Source organism: Populus alba, chromosome 11 (assembly GCF_005239225.2).
Source record: "Populus alba chromosome 11, ASM523922v2, whole genome shotgun sequence".
Classification (NCBI taxonomy): domain Eukaryota; kingdom Viridiplantae; phylum Streptophyta; class Magnoliopsida; order Malpighiales; family Salicaceae; genus Populus; species Populus alba.
In genome coordinates this window covers 19037084-19060872 of record NC_133294.1, presented here as the reverse complement: position 1 = coordinate 19060872, position 23789 = coordinate 19037084, and the positions used below count along the sequence as shown (strand labels likewise).

At 30.6% G+C, this 23789-nt stretch overlaps 2 protein-coding genes and 1 long non-coding RNA gene across 5 annotated transcripts; all 3 read left to right on the top strand.

Moving 5' to 3' along the window:
- The first annotated feature begins 2209 nt into the window (after positions 1-2209).
- Positions 2210-6257, top strand: LOC118031416 (MLO-like protein 12). Its single transcript, XM_035035827.2, has 14 exons — positions 2210-2553; positions 2688-2745; positions 2836-2993; positions 3092-3208; positions 3423-3483; positions 4023-4111; positions 4208-4282; positions 4397-4485; positions 4584-4633; positions 4743-4783; positions 4892-5065; positions 5261-5296; positions 5398-5526; positions 5676-6257. The coding sequence occupies exons 1-14, from the start codon at positions 2431-2433 to the stop codon at positions 6045-6047; spliced, it is 1572 nt and encodes a 523-aa protein (XP_034891718.1). The 5' UTR covers positions 2210-2430; the 3' UTR covers positions 6048-6257.
- Positions 6258-12517: 6260 nt separating this feature from the next.
- On the top strand, positions 12518-15328 carry LOC118031485 (uncharacterized). Of its 3 annotated transcripts, none has more exons than XR_012171289.1 (4): positions 12518-12651; positions 13462-13632; positions 13955-14069; positions 15064-15328. It is a non-coding gene; the product is annotated as an uncharacterized lncRNA (long non-coding RNA). The 3 variants fall into 3 exon arrangements; XR_012171288.1 differs by having other exon boundaries at positions 15012-15328; XR_012171287.1 differs by having other exon boundaries at positions 13955-15328.
- A 5740-nt stretch (positions 15329-21068) lies between these two features.
- Positions 21069-22078, top strand: LOC118031385 (glutaredoxin-C9). The gene has a single exon (XM_035035774.2). The coding sequence runs from the start codon at positions 21291-21293 to the stop codon at positions 21747-21749; it is 459 nt and encodes a 152-aa protein (XP_034891665.1). The 5' UTR covers positions 21069-21290; the 3' UTR covers positions 21750-22078.
- The last annotated feature ends 1711 nt before the right edge of the window (positions 22079-23789 follow it).

Sequence of the window (23789 nt, the reverse complement as noted above, 5' to 3'; positions counted from 1 at the left end):
TGATTTTGATTACGCGCACCGCCCACCACCCCACGTAGCGTAGTAACCAATATAATATACTTTATTTTTGTATTTTAAATATATTTTTTTAAAAAAAAATATTTTTTTTTGTTTTTTTATTTTAAATTAATATTGATTTAATATTTTTAAATTATTTTGATGTCAAAAATAATTTTTTTAAAATAAAAAACATTTTGATATATTTCTAAATAAAAAGCATTTTAAAAAATAATTCCAACAACATTTCCAAACAGTGAAAAAAAAATTCATCACAGTTCATGTGTAGAAATCTTTGCATGGTCCATGTGCAGAAAATTCATCTTTTCTAATTTCCATGTAAAATATAGGAGTTCGGTCTTATAGTTATTACCATCTGTATAGCTTAAAATAGAGATGATTATTTTTTATTTAATTTTATTTTTATTTATAAAAATAACCAAATTAAAATTTTATAAAATACAAAAAATAAAATTGAAAACCAGTTTCAACCAACTAGTTGCGATTCGGGTAGGTTTGATTATTTTATATTAAAATCAAAACGCCAACTGACCAGTTTTGGTTTGGTTTGATTTTTTATATTTAAAACAAAAAAACTATATTGTTTTCTAGGTTTTTTTTTGGACTTTTAATGGGATTGGTTTTGGTTCGGTTTGGTTTCTAGGTTCGATTTATTTTAACTAAATCGGTTCGGTTCGGTTCGGTTCGATTGAGGTTTTTCGATTTCAGGCTTATGAAACTAAAATTAAACCGAACCGAATCAAATATTTTTTAAAAATATTCTAATCAAGTTTGATTTTTAAAGTTTGATTTATTTTTTTTCTCAATTTAATTGATTTGTCGGTTTTTTTTCACTCCTGTCCTAACTCATTAACTTCCTAACCACAAAAAAAAAATGAAAATAAATGAACAGGCACTTGAAATCTAGATAGCACCACCACGTATTTCAACCAAAATATTTTAGAATTGTACCAGTCATCATTAATTGTTCTGGTCAGGCTTTTATTATTTAGAGATTATACTCTTTGTTCAGTGTTCAGAGTCATTCAGTGCACATCCGTCTTTTACGTAAGAATAAAATCTATAAATAATTTCATGATAAGGTTACATATATGTAAAAAATATCTTTTTTATTTATTTATAAATGTATCAAATTTTAGTATAAATATTTCCTTAAACATAATTAAGGAGGGATTTAATTGTAAGATGATACTCTCTATTCTTAAAATTAAGACCTACAAAAGATTAAGGCATTGTTACTCAAAAATCCATTTTTTTAATTATAAATGAATTTTTTATATTTGTAATTATTTTGATGTGTTGATTTTAAAAAATAATTTTTAAAAATAAAAAAAATATATATTATTTTAATATATTTTATTATAAAAAACACTTTAAAATACAGACATACTCAGCTGAGACAAAGTTCTTCTAGGAGTGAGCAAATTCGGTTCGGTTCGGTTTTTATAAAAAAAATAACCAAATCGAAACCGGTTCGAACCGGTCAATTTCGGTTCGATTCGGATTTTTTAGGGAAAAAACCAGTTTGGTTCGGTTTTTTCCGGTTTGGCTCGGTTTTTCAGGTTTTTGCTCTGTTTTTTCGGTTTTCGCTCGGTTTTTTTCCGTTCGGTTCAGTTCGGTTTTATAAGCCTAAAACCAATACCGAACCAAACCGGTCGGTTTTTTTTTTAAAATTTTAATCCGTTTTTTTTTATCAATTTGATTTTTCAATTATTTTTTTCTCAGTTTTCTCGATTTTCTCAATTTTTTCTCGCCCCCAAGTCCTTCAAACAAATTAAAATAATACGTTACATTTGAGAACCGTTCGAGGTGATTATAAATTCAAAATGAAGTATAAAATAGGGAACACATCACAATATGGTGGTGGGACCTCATCTAAAGCTTCACAAGTGACTTTCTTTAAGTTATTCATTGTACACGTCATTTAAAAACAAAAAAACAAAAAAAATCTCCGTACCACATGGTACGTAAAACCTAACGTAAGAAAGTAATATTTGAATTTGACTTAGTGGTTGTTTTTAATTTAAAAATATATTAAAATAATATATTTATTTTGTTGTTTACATCAACTCAACAAAATAAATAATTTAAAATTATAAAAAAAATAATTTAAAGTTAATAAAAATAAAATTTTACAAAGCAAACAAACACACTTGAAGTTGGTTTGTTTGTTTGGTTTTTCTGATTTCTTGCTACCAAATTCCAATAACATGACATGCAACCTGGTATATATCAAGGACCCAGAAGTCATGCGTTGTTCTTTGTTCATCTCCACCTGAAATAGAGCTCGACAGAAACAGAGGTTCCTTGGAAAAATCATCCTCAAAAATCATTCTCAAGCTAGGCAATTGAGGACCGGCCTCCAATATCACACGCAAGAAAGAAAAAGAAAGAAACAGATAGTCATAAGAGATGGCTGGAGAAGGAGAAGCAAAAACACTCGAAGAAACACCAACATGGGCTGTGGCTGCTGTTTGTTTCTTTTTGATATTAATATCTATCTTTATTGAGCACTTGCTTCATCTTTTAGCCAAGGTATACATAAATATATATACACAAAACTTAAATTTACAGTACTCGGAAATATTGGACATTCAACTAAGAATAATATTGATCTCCATTCAACGATCTGGCAATATTAACTTTCCACTTTGTTTTTGGGCTCACAGTATTTCAACAAGAAAAGGAGGAAGTACCTCATTCAAGCTCTGTACAAGATCAAAACAGGTGATGTATAATACACATCAAAACATATATATAACAGGAAGATCTTGTTGCGCTAATCTCTAAAACTTTATATGTTTTCTGTTCGTATAGAGTTGATGCTACTGGGTTTCATCTCATTGTTGCTGACTGTATTGGAAAAGCCAGTTGCAAATATATGTATCCCAAAGAGTGCCGGCGAAACCTTTCTTCCCTGTGGTGGTGTGGATTCAAGTGATTGGAGTGAAGAAGAAGCCAAATGTGCAGAGCAGGTATATAAACTTCGTCCACTAGATGCCTGCATATATGTTATATATAAGATCAATATTTAACACTGGTATTTGTTTAATTTCACTGGATTCTTGAACAGGGACAGGCTTCTTTGTTGTCCAGGGAAGGTATGAGGCAACTCCAGTACTTGATATTTGTGCTTGCTTCCTTCCATTGCATATCAAGCATTTTTACTTTCGGCCTGGGGATGGCCAAGGTAAATTTCATTTTCTTTCTTTCTCTCCTAACTTTTGATGTTTTCCATGATCTACTGTTAAGTTGTTGACTTTCAAGAACAAAATCAATTCAAGAAAGCCTCCAACAAGAAATGGAAGTTGTATGGGAAGATTCATACCGTACCAAACCTTGAGTTTTTTAGTGATTGTGAAATGTAAAAGTTTGACATGTGTTTGAAAATTTGCTTTTTTTAGATGAGAAGATGGGAATCTTGGGAGGCAGAGACAAGGACACTGGATTATCAATTTGCAACAGGTATGATCGATTGATGGTCACGATCTTGTTTGGTCACAAAATTCTTTGCTGGACCACGTTAGTTTTGTCTCATCAATAAAATAAATGCTGTGGCTGCTGATGGATTAAACATTCAATGAACACGTACATTCTCGATGGTTCAAGCTCAAACTTTTTTAGCTACAAGAAAACAACATTCATAGCTATGGGAGAATGGAATATTATCAACATTCTCATCTAAGACATGAGGGACACACAATATATTGGAACAGCAAGAACTTCATTGGAAAATATCGTATCTGAGAATTAATGTGTTTGTAGTTCAATATCATCTAAATTTCCATGATCAAAGAATAAGATTTAAATTTTGTGATTACATAACTTGCAAAAATATATTTAATGGATTTGATCATAATTTCACAAGAAAAGAACACCTACCTATGAAATCAAAGCAACAGAAACTCATCATTCCTTAAAGCATATAAAAAGAAGTAACATAGCTAGTGTGCTACTGGGTTATAAAGATTTGTACTTATTTTGCTGTTACTAATCACATACAGATCCCAGGAGGTTCCAGCTCAGTCATCAAACACCATTTGGGAAGCGGCATCTGAGATATTGGTACGAAAACTCAGTTCTTCGCTGGCCGGTTAGTTTTTTTTTTAAATAAATAAATTAATAATGACCATGTTTAAATTATATCTGATTATTTCAGTAATGTTGTTGTTTTGCCAATCTTTTGCAGGCATGTTTCCTCGGACAATTTTATGGTTCTGTTTCCAAAGTGGATTATCTAACACTGAGGCATGGATTTATCATGGTATATGACAACCTCAACCACGTGAAATAGAGACAGATTTATAGCGTAAGGATAATAAACAATTGTTAACTGATGAGATTAATTGGTGTTTTTCTTTTCCTGCTCTTTCTGCAGGCCCATTTTGATCAAGATAACAGCTTTGATTTTCAAAAATACATTAGAAGAGCCTTGGATAAAGATTTTGGCGTGTTAGTGGGGATAAGGTAATGAAAACTAATCTTCAATCTTCAACGATCAGTACAACTCATTAATCCCAAAAACTGTAAACTTAATTCTTTGCCTAAAATCTCTGATTTTGCAGCTTCTGGATTTGGATGTTTTCTATATCTTTCATATTCTTCAACGCACACAGTATGTTCAAATAAGCTGATCACTTAATTTATTCCAATTTTGTTTATATAAATACCCCATCAAATGTTCATGATTCTAATTTTTGTCAATGTTTATCCTATGTGTACAGAATTTTACAGTCATTATTGGCTTCCGTTTATTCCACTACTGGTAAGTACATCGACTCCAATAATTAATCAATATACTTGAGCAAGATTCAAGTAATTGTGCATGAGAAATCTGTACGTTGAAGTCCTTCACATATGTTGTGTTTTGCAGATGTTGTTGCTGGTTGGGACAAAGCTGCAAGCCATCATAACTTTAATGTGCTTAGATAGCCATGATAAATCTCTTGTTGTTGAAGGAACTATACTCGTTAGGCCTAGTGACCATTTCTTCTGGTTTGGTAGGCCTAAATTGCTTCTCCACCTTATACAATTCATATTGTTTCAGGTTGTTCTTTGATCCTTCAAACAAATCTTCTCATTTTCATTATACAAATTGCTTCTCCACCTCATACAATTCATATTGCTAGCTCTTAAAATGCTAACCAATTAACAGCACAGATATGCAAGTAAAGATAAAGAAAAGAAAAACTCTATATGAGGCTGCATGAATTTATTCTAAACTATATTCTGGGCTTTGCAGAACTCCTTTCAATTGGCATTCTTCACATGGACTTGGGTAAGAATTTATTAGGAGAACGTTTTTCTTAAGGAATTTATTCTATGAGTTGATTTGAATTAAAAAGAAATTACAATTCTAACGCTGCTTCAAAATTTCAGTACAAATTTGGATTTAGATCATGCTTCCACCGGCGAACAGAAGACATTGTCATAACGCTTGGCATGGGACTATTGGTTCACTTCCTCTGTGGCTATGTGACCCTACCTCTATATGCTTTGGTCACACAGGTATGCATCTACATATATATTTATGATCAACAGATCCTACGTATAAAATTGTTCCTGCCTTCAGAAAACTTGGTTAGCCACAAAGATTTAACTTAAACTGTATATGATTATGTATTCAAGAATTTAAACCTAAATGAGAATTGCAACAGATGGGTTCATCAATGAGGACAGCTGTTTTCACAGAGAATGTGGTTGAAGGTCTGAAGAGATGGCGAGCAAAGGCTAGGCAGAACCTGAAAATTTCCCACTCAGCCCGCCCCTCCCTTGATGCTTCAGTTGACCCCTCACTTTCCATCGACACTTCTCCTTCTTTCAGTCTCAGTGCTTCATATTCTATAGACCCAATTCGTCCATTGGACAGAGATCATGTTACCACTGAAGTAATTGATGAAGCAAAACACAACGATGAGCAGCCTGGGGAGCCTAAAAGAAATGATTCATTTGAAGGCTTTAACGTGAGCAACGCAGCCCCGGCGACGGAAAAACAAAGCGCGCGGTTTATAAACACTTGGCAGCTATAGTGCCCTCTTTGCGACAAGAGATTCTGTTGCTTGATTTATTGTACAGTTTTTATTTGTTAATGTTCCTTCATTTCTTCTGTCATTCTTTTGAACATGAAGCTAGCAACCTCGTTTGGATGTTTTAAGTTGTAGCTAGAAATCTACATGTCTAATGTAGAAATCACAAATTAAAAAAAAAAATCAATACAATATTTCACTCCTGGTGATAGCTTCTCCTAAGTAATTTATTTCATTTCCAAATGAGCATCTGTTGAGGTCTATAGTTGTTATATATGGCTAAAAGTAAAAGAAAATACTTTTAAACTATCTATGAATTAGGTTAGTCATCTCAATTAGAGTGGTTAATCACCATTGGCATATTCAAGTTGCTAATTATGCCAGGAGTTTGAAAAAAATTAAATGAATGAATTCATCATAATACAAAAAAAAAAAAAAACTAAAAAATTTATCAACTAAAATAAGATCAATACTAAGCAAAAAAAATAATTAAAATTTTGTGCATCTAAATAATTAGAAATTTAAAAACCCATACTTTCCAAAAGCAAAAGAAAAAAAATGAAACTTATTAGAAAAACAAAATAGTCTAAGAGCATAATGGGAGTGACTGAATTAAAACAAAATAAAATGTAACTAAGGAAAAAAAAACATTAAATCATTAAAAAGAGTGTAATTAAACTATGTAATAATTTCAAACATCAATGAATTAAATGAAGGAGGAGGAAGAGAAACTCACGATTGAGAATTGGGAAAGAACAATGAGAATAAAGATATAATGAATATTTATATGAGAGAACATATAGATTTTTGTTTTTATGTATAAGAACGTGTTAACAATAAGTGCAGGCTAAAAGGTTTATTTTACTACCAGAAAATTAACAAACAATAACAAAAGCATTAATGAAAAAGTTTCTATCTCATGGAAATAGCAGTGGAAAAGTTCAGTTGATAATTATCAATGAAAATATTAACGAGATATTTTTCCGTAGGTATTTCCGATGAAAAAGTGTGATGGAAACTTCAAAAAAAAATTGTCGCTAATTTCATCAGTATTTTGACATGTCAGTAAATTCCAATGAAATTTCCAACAGAAACTCCATCGGCAAATATTAAGATGAATTAAAACCCGCCACTCCTCTCATCTTTCCATTTCATCTTCTTCTTTGAATTAAAATTATAGCAACTCTCTCTCTCTAAAAAAAATTTGGTAGGGCAGCCCTCCTCACAAATCAGGTCACCCAATACACATATTGGAAGGGACCTGTTCCCTTCCTCTGCATCTTGAGTTCAAACCTCACCCTGCACGCCTGTCACCCCCGCGGTGCCTTACATGCTAACTGGGTTTGCAGATGTTCAGTGAGCCGTAGATTAAGTCGTGGTGCGCGCAAACTGGCTCAGACACCCACGTAAATTCAAAAAATAAAAAAAAGTGGAGGAACACAACCTCCTCTATGTCACTTATAAAATGTGATCGGCTTACTACATGTTGTATGGAAAAGTTTGTCTTCAATTGAGCAAAAAAAAAAAGAGGGAGAAAGAAAAAGTAACATGTGTTTAATCTTCGTTTTCTTTCTTGAAGTTATTTATTTTGGTTTAAGTTTTATAGATTTTGTTTAATCTAACATTATGTTTCCAGGGTTTCGATAAATAATTGGGGGTTTTGGCTTCCAATTTGGGAATAAAATTGAGAGGTTGAGAAGAGATGATCTATTGAAAAGAAAACAAAGAGGAAATAATAGGAAGTGGTCAGGTCTCTCTCTCTCTCTCTCTCTCTATCTCTTTCTTTATTAGCCACTATCATTTTATTTAGGTCTCGATCTATCCTTCTTCTTTTTTATTTCACGTGATTTCTTCTTTGTGTTCACGTTTCTTTGACTTTACATGTCACTAAAAGAAATCTTGCTTTATTTGCTAAATTTATTTATTTTAAATCAACCAAAAGAAAAGAAAAAAAAATCCTATGTTGCAATTTTCACAATCGGGATATTGTTTACAGATTTTTATTTTGGTATTTAATCATGATTTTGATTAATGATTATGTTAAACAAATAGATATGCGTGAATATACTTATTAGAAAGGAAAGAAATAGACGAGGGTTATTTTCACTTTTGAAAATTCTCTTATATCTAAGAAAAATTAAAAGCTGAGTTTTTGCAATTTGAAACACTTAATAGTATGAGTTTTTGTGCAACTCATACAAGATTATATCAAACCTGACGTCTAAGGCTAACTTGTTCATTGATGGGTCAAACTTGAAATCAATGATTGGATTATGAATTAAAACCAAACACGAGTAAAAGAATTATAATATTGTATATTATAATATTGAAATCATCCTATTTATTTTGATTTTTCTATAATGCAATTCTTAAGAGCAACCTCGATTACCTAACATTTGACACATAATGATTAGACTATCATTAATTGATTTTAGACTATAAAATTTTGATATCTTGAAGGTATTTGTATAACATTTTACCTCTACTGATAGGCCATAATATGATCTGGTATATCTTTTCATCTTTGGTTTTTGATGCGTTTTCATATGATATGGTGCAGTATTTTCATTAGTTACTTTGAATGCAAAAAATTTCTCTTGATGAAGAATTCAGGTTCCAATAAGTTTTTACATTCAAATTTTTCATTCTTTCAACTGTCAGACTCATATCCATTACAGCAACTTCTATATTTCTTATGGTTTTGTTAATTGTATGTTTTTTGGTCTAAAATCATTTGTGCATTATAAAAAAAATAGACTTGATTTTGAAATTTAGGTTTTTTTTTAAATACTGATAGAATCACCGACATATTTTCTAGATTTTTCAATGGTTATTTGATCTGCAATTTCATTTAGTAATTTCCAATGTCAATGGATTTTTCAATGGAAAATACGTGGTAAAAGCACACTCTGGATGATGGAATATTCCATTAAGAACTTTGTCGGTATTAGAAATAATTGATGTAATTTTCAATGAACTAAAATCACCAACGTTCAATTTTTCAATGACCGTATTCCGTCAACAATTTCAGTGATGATTATAATACAGACATAATTTTCTTTAAATGCCAATGGAATATTTCATCGATATTCGCTAATTTTCTAATAGTATTTTTCCCATTGATATATATGGCTAATTTATACAATATGGGATAAATATGGGTTTTTAATACATAATGATTTTGAGGCTATAATAAAAGTCTATAGATTTTGATCAAGGTGTAGTTTTCTAAATATGCTATTTAGATAAAGGACAATTCATTCTAACTCGCTCTTAAGTTAGTGCATGGATATCTTTAATGCTCAACTTGTCATATAATCTTCACTATGGTTATGTATAAACTAACTCACTAGGCTTAATTATATAAGTTATTTTTGTTTGTGCATGTGACAAGTATGTTAGTTTCCCAACTAGTTGCTTATATCTCTCTTTATTAGCATGAATCTCATTTAGGTATTTTCTTAGTCCATGATTTTTTACTATTGGAGTGTCAACTGGTTTGTAGTCCAACATGCTAGTATTTGAGAATAAGTCCAACATGTACTTCTTTTATGATAAGAAAATACCTTTTGTTGATTTGGCTACTTTTATGCCTAGAAAACATTTTCAACCCTCAAGATTCTTCATTTCAAATTGAGCTACTGAGTTTCCTTAAAGTCTTAATATTTTTTTTATGTATCATTGCATGTAATTATCATTTCATCACCATAAATTATCAGTATTGTTACCTTTTCCTATCTATGTTTAAGGAATAAAGTATGATTTGAATTACTTTGTCTGCATCTATTTTTTTCATAGCTAAACTAAACTGATCAAACCACGCACAAGATGATTGTTTTAACCCATTCAAAGCCTTTTGCAGTTTACACACTACCCCCTCTAATGAGCTTATAGAAATGCTTTTTTTTTTTACATCAAATTGATGTAGCAACCAATCTAGCACTACACCATTAAATAGTTTTGAGAAGGGATTAATTCTGTTGGTGTAAGGCACGTGATTTGTTGGTAAAATATTTCTTGACGCCTCACCAACAGAATCCGTTCATCTGAATATTGATTGCCAGTAATTTCCCTTTTCGTCGCTAATTCTATCGAAAATAAAAAAACCAAACACCAACAGTCTTACAAATGGCTAAGCACGCCAAAAAAACAAATTTCCTGCGAGAAATTTACCGACGGAATATCCGTCAATAATTGTGGCATGAACGATAAATATTTCAGAACTCCCTGTCAAATAACGACGGAAATAGGTCGTCGGTAATAGTAACGGTAAACACCGACGAAATATATTTGTCAGTGATTGTGGCATGGGTGGTAATTTTGTTGCAACTCTTGGTAAAATACCGGTGGCTTGGTTCCATATGTAAAACAGTCGATATTAATGTAAATTATTTTTAAAAAATTATTTATTAATAGTAAAAAAATCTAATTAACCAAATATTTTTATTAAACATTAAAAATATAAAAATAATGTTAAATAATATTCATCAAAATATTCATTACAAATTTAATGCGTTTAAAAACAAAATTAAACTAGAATAATGACGGAGGAGGAGAAGGAGAATGAGGAGGAGACTGATTGTTCCCAGGACCGTACGACCAAAAAAGAGCTGCACATGTATCATCACCCATCCTTGATCTAATTTCCATGATCATTTGACGAAGCTGATCATAATCCGTCAAGAGTTGTTTATATTGTTGTTTTAAGGTCATGAACTCATCAGACTAGGTGCTCGATACTGATGAAGAGTTCCCAACGGTTAAGACACTACGGGCCGACCAAAGTTAGCTAATACATTGAAATTAGGGTTTTGTGAATAGTAATTTGTAAGCTTCAATTTGAGGTTTTTTTGGGTTTAAAGAAAACATGCCTAATTAGGTTAAACAAAGTTAATATATGGGTTAAACATAAATTAAACATGTTATAAGCATAGAAATTGAAATTATTGTTATGTAAACAATCCGTAAATTTTAATTTCAGTTTTTTTTTCTAGGGTTTCCAAGAAAACTTGTCTAATTATGTTAAACAATGATTAAAAAAAATTAGTATAAGGGTTCAATTGACAAATTAAACATGTTATAAGCAAATATTTTAAAATTATACTACTTATAAATTTCAATTTGGTTTTTTTTTTTTTATGGTTTCCAAAGAAATATAAGACATATCATGTATGAATCAATAACGTACATTGCAAGAAGAGAGAAATTGATTAGAAAAAAAACATAATATTGATTTTGAATTGAGTTCGATCGTCGAGATAAGAGAGAGAGAATGTTATTTGAAAAGAAATTATGACTCGAGAGAGAGGGTGTTAGATATGTTGTTTGTTTAATATTTTGATATATTATATATAAAGGTAATTTAGACATTTTTTTTAATTTAGGATTTTCATTTGACCGAGGATATATAGTTTATTTTCCAAAAAAAATAGAGGTAAAGTGAAAAAAAAAACTACAAGATGCTTAGTGTAATTAACCTTAAAAAGAATTCATGTTTTAGATTTTCATTTTTATCAAACAAAGAGGATCAATAAGATTTCTATTTGATTGGAGAATGGGAGTGCATGCATTCTTTCTTTCACAAAGTGTGCACATAGTAGTGATTTGATTTTGCAGAAAGAGACGAATGAATTGACGAGTGTAGACAAATATCAATGATGTAATCCATGTGAGTTTTTAGGTTTCGTCATGTTCCCTCCATTATGGTAAAACAGATATAAATATAACTAAAATCTTAAAAAAAAAAACCTTATATAGAAGTATAATATTATTTTTTACTTGATTGTATTTCTATTTCAAGAAATATAATATTATGTGACATCATTAGGGAAAGATACAAATAATAATAGGGATTAAGACATAAGATAAGCAAATGAGATTGATGTATGTAGAGATAGGTGTGAGTAAAAAAAATAAAAAATTGATTAAACTGAGAAAACTGAAAAAAAAAATCAAATCATGAAAAAAATCGATTAAAATTAAAAAAAATTGATTAAATTGATTAAAATTTTTTTAAAAAACCAACCGGTTTGGTTTTATAAGCCTGAAATAAAAAAAAAAAAACCTAACCCAAACCAAAAAAACCAAGCCAAACTGAAAAAACCAAGCTAAACTGGTGTTTATTCTAAAAAACCAAACCGAACCGAACCAATACAGGTCGGTTTGAATCAATTTCATTTTTTTTTTTTAAATGATCACCCTAGAGGTTAGCTTGAAGCAAAATCTTGATGTGAATAAAAATTATAAATTAAAGATTTTTCATAATTAATTTTTTTTTAAAAAAAAATTAGCGGAATTCATGCAAAATTATATATTGATTATTTAATATACAGTTTCAATGACACATCATACCCGAACTTTATTAGATTGGGCTCAATTCAATGGACTTAAATTGGGCTAGTCCACGCACCGAACTCCTGTAAGAGCAAAAAACAAAGCTTATCTTTATTAGAAGAGGAGGAGGGACAGTTAATAACGCCAGCTTGTCTTGAAGAAGAAAAACAAAGCCATAAATCCCACCTAAAACCCCTCCACCGCTTATCTCTCTGCATCTCCGGCTTTGAAGCACGAACAAAAGGCAGAGGCAGATCGATCGAACCCACAAAAGGTACAATCATTCTGACCATTAACTAATTATCTCAAATATTTGTTGAAATCAAGTAATTAATCTCACTAGGTTCCAACTTCCAAGTATGGTTGTCATTTGATGTTGAACTTAACTTCACTTTTGATAATGTAGAAAATCGTTCATCCTCTAAAATAATGGAAATTTTGGTGTAGATTTTTTCTTATTTAGCATTTATAGAGTGAAACTAAAAATTGGTTTGATATAATTTTTTTGATAGGATGGAGTTAGCCATGTATGGTTCATTATCTTGCATTTGATTGGCAAAGTAATTAGTTTGCTTCTTGATTGACAATTTATTATCTGTTAAGTACATTGTCTTTTGCATTGCTCAAGAAACATTGGAAATCCCTTCTGCTTTTGTTGAGATTTCTAGTACTGTTGAATTTATAAGAGTATCATCATTTCATGCTTGATCAGTATGTAATTTTGGGTTGGGCTTGCCTGACCCTTTCTTTCGTATTCAATCTCGGTTGGGTTGTGGTTGTGGTTGTGGTTGTAGTTGTGGTTGTGAAAGAAGCGATTAACATCAAACAGTTCTATTGTGATGTTGAATTGTCTTCTAATTTCTATTAGTTCTGCTATTCCAATTGCTTGGCACTGACTATAAGGCTGTGATTTTTTTTTTTCCCTTAATGAGTTGTAGTTCCATTTCTGTCATTGTTTTTCCATTTTTATGTCATGGCATAGAATTGCGCAGTGGAGCTTGATGTTGTTCTTTCGTTCCTTGGATTTTGAAACTTCATGTTTTACTGGTACACGGTTTATTTGGTACTAATCTGCTTTTTATAGGTTGGCAACATGGCTATGAAGAATGTCAATATCCCAAAGGCGCCTAAGGTAGCCTCTACTTTGGCTACAATTGGACCTATTGGTCTGTATGCTGTATTCAACAGTTTAAACACTGTTGAGGGTTGGCATAGGGCTGTTATGTTCAACAGCATTTATGAAGTCAAAGAAAAGGTAAGGCCTCCAACAAACTAACCAGTCCTTCTCATGAGCAACCTACAACCTGCCGTTTTTTTTTTAATTATTTTTTGTTCCTTCTTAAAATTCTGACCATATGATGCACTGGTAGTTCTCCATTTCTAAGCAAACATCCTTGGTAAGGCAGCCTGGAATTTCTTCCCATGCCAATTTCATGTTGTGTCATGTGTCTCTGATATTATGGGATAATTTCTCTCCTTGCATTGCTGAAAGTCAAAATATATATCCTTCTTTTCCTGTTTTATTCTATCTCACTAATAGCTATTTTGCTTGCTTTGCTTGTATGCATAATGTGCAGGTCTACACTGAAGGAACGCACTTGATGATTATGGCTTGAAAGGCCAACTATTTATAATATTCATGCACAACCCCACCTCATGGATAGCACTGCTGGAAGCCGTGACCTCCAAATGGTAACTTTCTCTCAAAGAATCTATGTTATACTCCCAAACTCAGGAAAAGAAACCAAAGAGAATTGAAGTAGTGCAATTTATGATTAACAAAATGAAAGTTAGAACTTACAAGTATTCTCAAACTTGTTACAGATGTCAAGCTGGGAGGTTGTTTTGAAAAACAGAAATTTAATTCTCTCTAGCTGCTCCTAGATAGATTTAGAAATCACATTGAATAGATCCGCTACTTGGTTATGTTTCGCTTTTTCTTATAGATTTGCATATGTACTTTTCCAATATGATTTGCATATGTTGTGTATGTACTTTCATTCCATTTCTTAACTATAGTTGTTATATATCCCTTAGGAAGTAAATACCTTGTAAGCATTAGAGCCACTTTATTACTTGCTAGGATTGGCTTATTCCCCTTGAATTTATAGGATATTGGAACATCATCATATTAAATTGAAAATTGAAAAATAATTTTGAGTACTTTTAACAATTATATTTGTGACCTTGAAATTCTGAGAATATTTGCTATTTCATGTAATAGTTTATGAAATGCATTCAATTCATGGAAATCACATAGATTTTTCTGCGATTTTACTAATATTGTTGTGACTCTTATTATCCAACAAGTCAATGAGGCGTGTTCATTCCATGGAAATCATTAGGGCTTGCAGATTCTACAAGTATTTTTGTGCATCATAGAAATTTAATACATTCTTCGCTTGAAGATTGAAATTATTTGTTCAGGTTATCATTGTGGCATGTCTTTCTATTGTTTGATGTTATTCATTGGAATAATTAGTGAAAATATCCAGAACTCTATCTGGAATTACCATCTCCAAATGCTTCAAGTGTTGCAGGCTGGTTATTATATTACATTTCCTTTAAATTGGCTACCGCTCCTGTTTTGAATGATCCCCTTGTCTATCAATAATTCATCTCGATTTTCATTAGGAGGGAGCAGCTTTCTTTGCCTACTAACTCCTTGAATGCATCTTCATAACAGGAAGATAGAGCTTTGATTCCTTACTCGTTCTGCGGCAGGTCAAGCTCTTGGTCCAAAATACAATGAGAAAGTCCTGCCTTGGATAATCCATGAAACACTTATCTCCAGGGTGAGGCCAAGACAGCTGAAGTGATTTCACAAGCTATGGCCAACAATCAGTCATTCCTTGCACCAAGAAAAATTGAAGCTGCTAGAGAGATTGCTCTGGTTATATCAAATGCGAAGAACAAGGTGTGCTAGAATGCCAGTGACCTTCTGCTGAACCTTCAAGCTTTTAGATGGGTTTTCAGTATTCGCGTTATGAATGACTAGAAAATTGAGGAACGATATTATGTCAGTTTATTAGCTGTTCCCTGCTTCAGTACTCTCTGCTAAATGCCCTTATTATGTTTACTTTAGTAAAGTCTATCAAAAGGGGTATGTAATAGATCTAATTTTTTTTAAGGAGAACACCCCCCCAGGGTTGTTAAAATGAATTGCTCTATCTGTGTAGAGAGCTTACCATGAACTGATCTTATGTGCTGATAAGATGTTTGGTGTTTTTGTTTGGCCTTTTTTCTTATGGTCTGAATTCCAAATCTGTTCTGCTTCATCTAATAGCATTTTGGGATTTTGATTTTGACGTATATTCGAGCATCCGACTGCGTTTTAGATGGGATGCTGCCCCTTTTCCGTATTCGAGTGCTGCAATTTGACCAAAAAACAAGAGAGTTGTTCTAGGTTAAAATTATTACCAAGATTGATACAAATAGAGCACCAAATTTCCTTGCGGGAAGTTTATGAGCCCCCGCCACCCGTTTTTTCTTAATTCCCCGTCAAGTTTTCAACGGGATTAAAAAATGATTTCAGATGCACAGGCTTCCCGCTGCTTGATTTAGGAAAATCTTGAAGGAATAAATGTCCAAACCAAGTGGGAACTTTAAATCCCCACGACAGAAATTCTAGCTCCGGAGAAGACTTGCAAGGACTTTTGCCCTCGAACACTGTTGTTTTAGCTGGAAAGAGCCCAGTTTGTGGACCAAGTTTTCGAGGTTGGATGCTTTTGTAAGAAAGGAATTTATCCTCCAATCTCATCATCTGAAAGGCATGAAGTTGTCTGAGAGTCAAAAATTGCGGACAGAAAGGAGACCAACTCATTAATTTCTTAGAATTCACGTTGAGCACAAGGATGTTTGTTTTTCTGACTTGCACAGCAAATGGGGATCTCTGATGGACCCCGGAAATCATTGATGTGTTCACCGATGAGGTCAGTTATAACGAAGTAGTCCATCTCACGCCAGATCAATTTTATTTATTTGTCCAACTAGATATTTTGATAGTGGTTTTTTTTAATAGTTTTTTATTTAAAAATATATTTTAAAAAAATTATTTTTACTATTAGCATATCAAAATAATCTAAAATTATAAATAATTAATTTAAAATTAAAAAATTAAAAATTTTAAAAAACATTCTTTGAACGCAAAAACACATTTTTTACCTATTCATGAAATTTACTATTGTTAAAAACTCACTATAAACATTGGTTCAAATCAAATTGTGATAACAATTATTTTTTTAAAGTGTTTTTTATTTAAAAATATATTAAAATAATATTTTAATTTTTTTTTTATATTAGTACATCAAAACAATATAAAAATACAAAAATTTAATTTAAAATAAAATATTTAAAAAAATTTAATAACACTTTTAAAATACAAAAATAAACTAAAAAAACATTTAATTCCGCACTCAAAGTCACTAAAGTCAAGTGGACTTGGACATCCTACTACTACATCAAAGAATTATATTGGCATCTTTTTCCCGGTCCATTCAAATAAAAAAGATAATTTTATTATTATTATTATTATTATAAATGTTTGTATCAGCTTACACATATTTTAATTAATTTTATTAATTATAAAATTAATAATTATATAAGCTTGAAATAGTCCTAAAAAAAACTTAAACCCATCATTAGTAAAAAAACAAATTCAAGAACTGATTAATTGAATTACCCTAAATATATTGCTAGATATTTTGATAGTGGTATTTTTTTTCAATAGTTTTTTATTTAAAAATATATTTCAAAAATATTTTTTAGAAAAATTATTTTTCCTATTAGTAAATTAAAATAATCCAAAATTATTAAAAATTAATTTGAAATAAAAAAATCAAAAAATTTTAAAAATATTCTTTGAACACAAAAACACATTTTTTACCTATATTTCAATGTTTATGATATTTTTTATTGTTAAAAACTCACTATAAACATTGGTTCAAATCATATTGTAATAATGATTGTTTTTTAAAGTATTTTTTACTTGAAATATATTAAAATAATTTTTTTTTAAAAAATTTATTTTTAATATTAATACATCAAAACAATATAGAAATACAAAAAAATTAATTTAAAACAACAAAAATTTTAAAAATTAAAAATTTTTAATAACACTTTTAAAATACAAAATTAAACTGAAAAAACATTTAATTCTGCACCCAAAGTCACTAAAGTCAAAGGTATGAACTTGGACATCTTACCGCTCCATCAAAGAATTATATTGGCATCTTTTTCCTAGTCCATTCAAATAAAAAAGATAATTTTATTATTATTATTATTATTATTATTATTATTATTATTATTAATGTTTGGACTAACTTGTATGTATTTTAATTAATTTTATAAATTTTAAAGTTAATAATTTATGTAAGCCTTAAATATTCTAAAAATTTTAAATTATAATTATTGAAAAATAAATTCAAGAAATTAATTAAGCTATCTTAAATATTATTAATAAAAAAAATAATCTTATTGGTGAGGTGTCATGCTCCGATTGTTCAGATTAATTATTTCTGTTAATTAAGCACCCTAGACAAGCTATAATCAAATTGCATGGCAGATGGCAGGCATAGCATTATAACTTGATTAGTAGGCCCACACACTGACACGTGGGTATTACACGTTAGTGGCAGACAACTTTAGACTGTTCTTTGCTGTCTGCCGTGGGTTGTATGATCTCCTTTGTACAAATCTTGATAGAAAACCCTGCTACAGTAGGTATTAATTTCTTTTTCTTTTTTTTTAAGATTTTTTTTTTAATTTAATGTGAGATATTCAGGTTAACATATCTCAACAGTTAAAATTGACCTGTATTTGCTACAACGTAAAGTTGACCCACCAGCGGCCCTCAAATGTCAAAGTAAACCCAGACTTGTAATTTTCCTCGTAATTCCGTGATTCACTTATTTCCCCTGTTTTATTTATTTGTTTTATTTTTTGCTCTCCTTCAACTTTGTTTTTCTCGTAAAGTGACGAAAGGTCTCTCTATATATGAACAGACAAATATTTAAACAACGAGCCCCACATTTTCCCCTTGAGTGAAGTATATCACATAAATTATTTTGTTTTTGCATTTTTAAGTTTGTTTTGGGTAAGAGGAATTTTACAAGAAAAAGTGAATATGACACATCTTATAATCAATCTAAAAACATGCTTTAATTTTTTTTTTAAAAATAATTCATTAAGAAATTTATGAAAACCAATCGATTTATATTTTTTTTTATTATACTATCATCCCCCTATTTAAACTATTTTTAAAAAAATATTAACATCTTATATTTGCTTTAAATCCTTAACAAAAAAAATATTTTCACTATTTCAAAGTAAATTATATGCATCAAACTATGTTTTTTTTTTTTTTTTTTTTTCCTATTTTGACTACTAAATTTCCAACATTGTTGGGCTCCCAAGCATATTTAAAAATATGTTTAATTCATTAGTTTTCGATTTAGTATTTTATTAGAATATCCATATTTTAAAAATCTTACTTTACACATTGTTGGGCTCCCAAGCATATTTACAAAAGATTAAAAGTTACTTTACATTCTCATACTTTTGATTTGTATTAATTTACCTTATCAATTTTATTTGTATTAATATCAATTCTATATTTTCAAAATCATCTTTGCTTGCCCCGTCAATTGGTATTTAAACAGATGAGAAACCCTCATCTAGATGTCCAAACCTTCAAAACGTGTATAACTAACGATATTTGTTATAAATTAAAATCATGAAAGAAAAACAAATATTATAATTATAAAGAAATATAAATAATAATACGCTATAGTATGTTAAATTAGAAACAAACTAGACATCATTATTCAAAGCGTGAATTGCATTGAACAGTCCAATTGAACATAAATAATAACCAAATATAACAACAAATCAACTTTACAGCTTCCTAATTACTTATGTATCCCAAACTATATCCTAAAGGTTTACCACTTAATATATTACAATCTACATTCTACAATTTAAAGTTTCAGTAAGGTTTAAACTTGAAAAAATAATTTGATAAAAAATTGTTATATTCATAAAAAAAAATTAAAACTTTAAGATATTCTAAAAAAAATCATCCATAAGAATCATAGCTGGCAAATCGAAAGTTAGGGGCAGGTCCCATGTGATAATATAAATTATTTTGTCTGTCTTCTAGACGTGAAAAAAGAGAGGGGGATATTAGCATAAATGATCATTAAAAGCCAAAATCCACGTGATATTATTACCTTGTGGGTCACGAGGCGATGCAACGTCAGCAATTAAAAATGGACCGGGTTCTAATGCGTGTCAGAAGATGAAAGGATCTGTTTTAAAAATAATTGGGAAGCCATGTTGGCATCGTCAACGAATATTATCCAATTCCACGTGGCACATCAAGATGATGCAATGTGGTCCGGTGTATGATGCTATATGTGATGTCACTAGCAACCCCTTGTTTTTTATGGATGACCTGTACACAGCTCGCCGTCCTGGAGCTGCTTCTGTCTTCAATGAAATTGTAAATGTGATGGATATAGAGGTTAAAGATGGTATTCTGTAATCTGACGGATATTCATAACTGAATTTTCATCTAATAATTTTTTATATTTATATATAATATTTTTTTTTAAATCGATTTAATAGATTGATATCAAAAATAAATTTAAAAAATAAAAATATATTATTTTAATTTATTTTTAAATAAAAAAACATAAAAAAAAAGAGAGAGAGAAGAAGAAGTTAACACTATGTCAGGAAACCCCGTCCTTTATTTTTCTTCAAAATCGTGCTCATCAAAGGCGGGGATTTCGTCATCCTTACATGTGAGGCGAGATTCCTTAAAACGCATATGCTCTTTCCAGGAGGAAAAAAAAAAAGGAAAAAAAAGAAGAAGGGTTAGCTAGTTAATTAGTATGGCATCGATTTATCTGCAATTTAATTCTCTCATTAGTTTTTGTTTAAGCCAAGCCCTAATGAATCTACTGATATATTAAATTAAAAATTTAATCTCTTTGGTAATTCTTGGCTCTTCCCCTTTTAAGAGAACTTGGAAATATTAATTTATATTCATATGGAAAATAATTGGATTTTTTTTTCTTTTCATGTAAAAATTAAATGACAGCTTAATTTTATGGTGTTAAATAAATAATTAGTGTCATCTTATTAATTATTTTATGAAATTCACTTTGAAAAAAATAAAAAGATGTAAGTAAAAAAGAATCTTAGATAAAAATATTATTACTATTTTTAGTAAGTTATGAATTTTTTTAAAGTAAATTTAAAAAATAAATAATATGATGCAGTTATTGTAATATCATTTTTATTTTTTAATATTGTTTTTGCAAAATAAAAAAATATTTTTTTTATTTTTAATTTAAAATTTGATATCGGGATGTCAAGAAATTTCAAAATCCAAATAAAATAATTGTAAAAATAGTGATATTAGTTGTTAATTTTGCTTTTATTTGTTTATCAAAACAATTCAAAATAAATAACATTTTTTTTTGTTTATATTTCTAAAAATTCGAAAAGAAATGAAAGAATAAAACCAATTTCACGAATGGTACTAAACAGCCCCTTTAGTTTATATATATATATATATATATATATATATATATATATATATATATATATATATATATATATGTGTGTGAAGAAAGAAAGAAAGAAAGAAAGGGTCATGACTCATGATCATAAGATGGAACGACTGAGAATCCGTCCACCAAGCAATGACGGAAGGACACATCACACACAGTCCCTGTGACGTAAAAGATTGCGTAACTGCCGTTGACGTTAGAGTCTTCTCATTTCCCCTATTAATCCCCCAATAAAATGCCTCCTCGTTTCCCCTCTCTTTCGACGCATTCCAAAACAAAATAACACACCTTCGCATAATTCCAATCTCTTAACATTGTCACCCTCACACCATTAATGCAAGAAGCAATCCCATTTAGAGCCTACTCTCCGGCCACCACTTCCGGCAACCGGAGACTCCCGGCACGCGATCATGGTGGTGCTAATACCAGCAGTGGACATGTGCTAGTGGTGACCAATGGACATGAAAATCATGTCCAGAAATTGGTGTTAGAGAATTCTGTCATAGTATTTGGCAAACGTGGGTGCTGCATGTGTCATGTTGTGAAGAGGTTGCTGCTAGGGCTAGGTGTTAATCCACCGGTCTTCGAAGTGGAAGAGCAGGAGGAAGATGATGTGATTAAGGAGTTGTCAATGATTAATAGTGATAGAGGAGGGGAGGGTGCTGATCAAGTGCAGTTTCCGGCGGTTTTTGTCGGGGGAAAATTGTTTGGTGGATTGGAAAGAGTCATGGCTACTCATATTACTGGTGAGTTGGTGCCTATCTTGAAAGATGCTGGAGCTTTGTGGCTATGATCTCAATATTTTTTCCCTTTCTTTCCTCTACAATCTCTGATGATTTTAATGTACTATGTTTTACTTAAGGTTCTTGAATTCTCTCAAGAATATTTTGAGGTAGGGCTACAGGGCACCTTATTTTCCTCTGTCTATCTGTCTTTAGTTTAATTTGTCTGTTCATGGAAATTATGTCAAAGAAATAGCGAAAAGAAGACCTTGTAAATCATAATCTTACTCTTGATCTTGATGTAGAATTATAGCCATGTAACATTTCTATGGAACATCATGAATACGCACGACTATCATGGATCATGTGCGTGTGTGTGTGCATCACTTCCTTTTTTTTATTCAATTCCCTGCTTCCTTGAACCCATCTTTTGTGATGAATTCCTTAATTACATCTTTCATTTTCAAATGGGGACACTTTTTTATGGTGCTTTGGTATGAGATATTTTTCAGTTTTCCTTTTGGATGAGGGGTTTCACTTGCTTTCCCCCATCTTTTCATGAGATGGCTGACAGTTCGAGTTAGGCCTTGTAAAAAGATGCATAAGATTTACCAAAAAAAAAAAAAAAAAGACTTGCACAAGGTCTTCTTTAATATATATATATAATACTAGAAGCATTGTATCTTACCCCAATTTGGAAAGAGATTGATGCATGTATAATTTTCACTAAAATAACAAATATATGCAAGTGTGGATGTTCACGACCAAATTGAAGTAAGGCTCAAAAAACAAAGAGTCATGACCACAATTATGATATGAAGCTGAATCATGTTTATTGTGTATCCCTTTTGCTTTACAAAATAAAGTTTAAGACATAAATGTCTGGTGTTCCACACTTATATAGCTTGGACTGTAAAGTCATGTCATAATCTGTTTGTTAGATCAATTTAGGTTATATTTTTTTTTTTCTCTCCTACAAATGAAAATCCCCCAACATCAATCGTGATTTTAAGTGTCACGGGTCTGGTTACGGAGATTTAGTCAGATCTAATAGCTTTTGGTTTGGCTAATAGAATTTAATATTGCCAGATATTAATCCCCCAACATCAGTGGGTCTGGTTGAAAGCTGGAGCCAATAACCATGCAGCCGGACCCAATAACATTGGACCTGATGGCCAAATTAGACTTAACAATATTTTTTGACTAATAAACAAAAAGGACAACGCCTCTTATGTGCTACAGTGTCATTAACAGTGCAAACACTCTATGCATGTCTACAGTGTGGTCCACAGTGCAATAAATCTATATTCACAATACTATTTTTTAAAAATATTTTGTTTTTTTAAAAAAATATATTGAGATAATTTTTTTTTATATCATCACATCAAAATAATACAAAAACATGAAAAAAAAATATTAATTTGAAGGAAAGAATAAAATAAAATAAAATTCAAAATTTTTAAAAGCATTTTTGAAACGCAAAAACAAACATGCTTTAATAAGAAAATTCAACCCAACCTCAAATGAAAAATAAAATATCATCACCCAAGTTTTATATAATATAAAAAAAAATCCCATCAATTTATTTTCTCTTTACCCCATGAAAAAAATTTAAATAAAAGAAAATAAATAAAATCTAAAGAGACAAAATAAAACTGAAAATATTTGGCGGCCCAGTTGGACCCAATAGAGTTGGGTTTGGCGGCCAAGCCAGACAATGCCTTTCAGGTGCTATAGTGTCGTTTACAGTGCAAACACTCTATGTCTACAGTATAATGAATTTATGTCCACAATACATGCACAATATTTTTCCCATGCCTTTTAAAATATAGTATAATTATATCTTCAAAATCAAACAATGAAATCCTTAGTTCCAAACCATATTTGAATTCGGAAGATTTAATCACTAAAACTTAGTTAAAAATTCATCCACATAATTCGTGTAATTTTCTCATCTATAAAAAAGTTAATGCTTTGTGACATATATATGATGCATGTACAACCTCATTATAAACCCTTTCAACAAAACAATTTAATAATGATGTGATTGAAAAATTAAAGAATAACTATATAAAAGAGACTCACCTGGAATACCATCATCACTGAGTGTA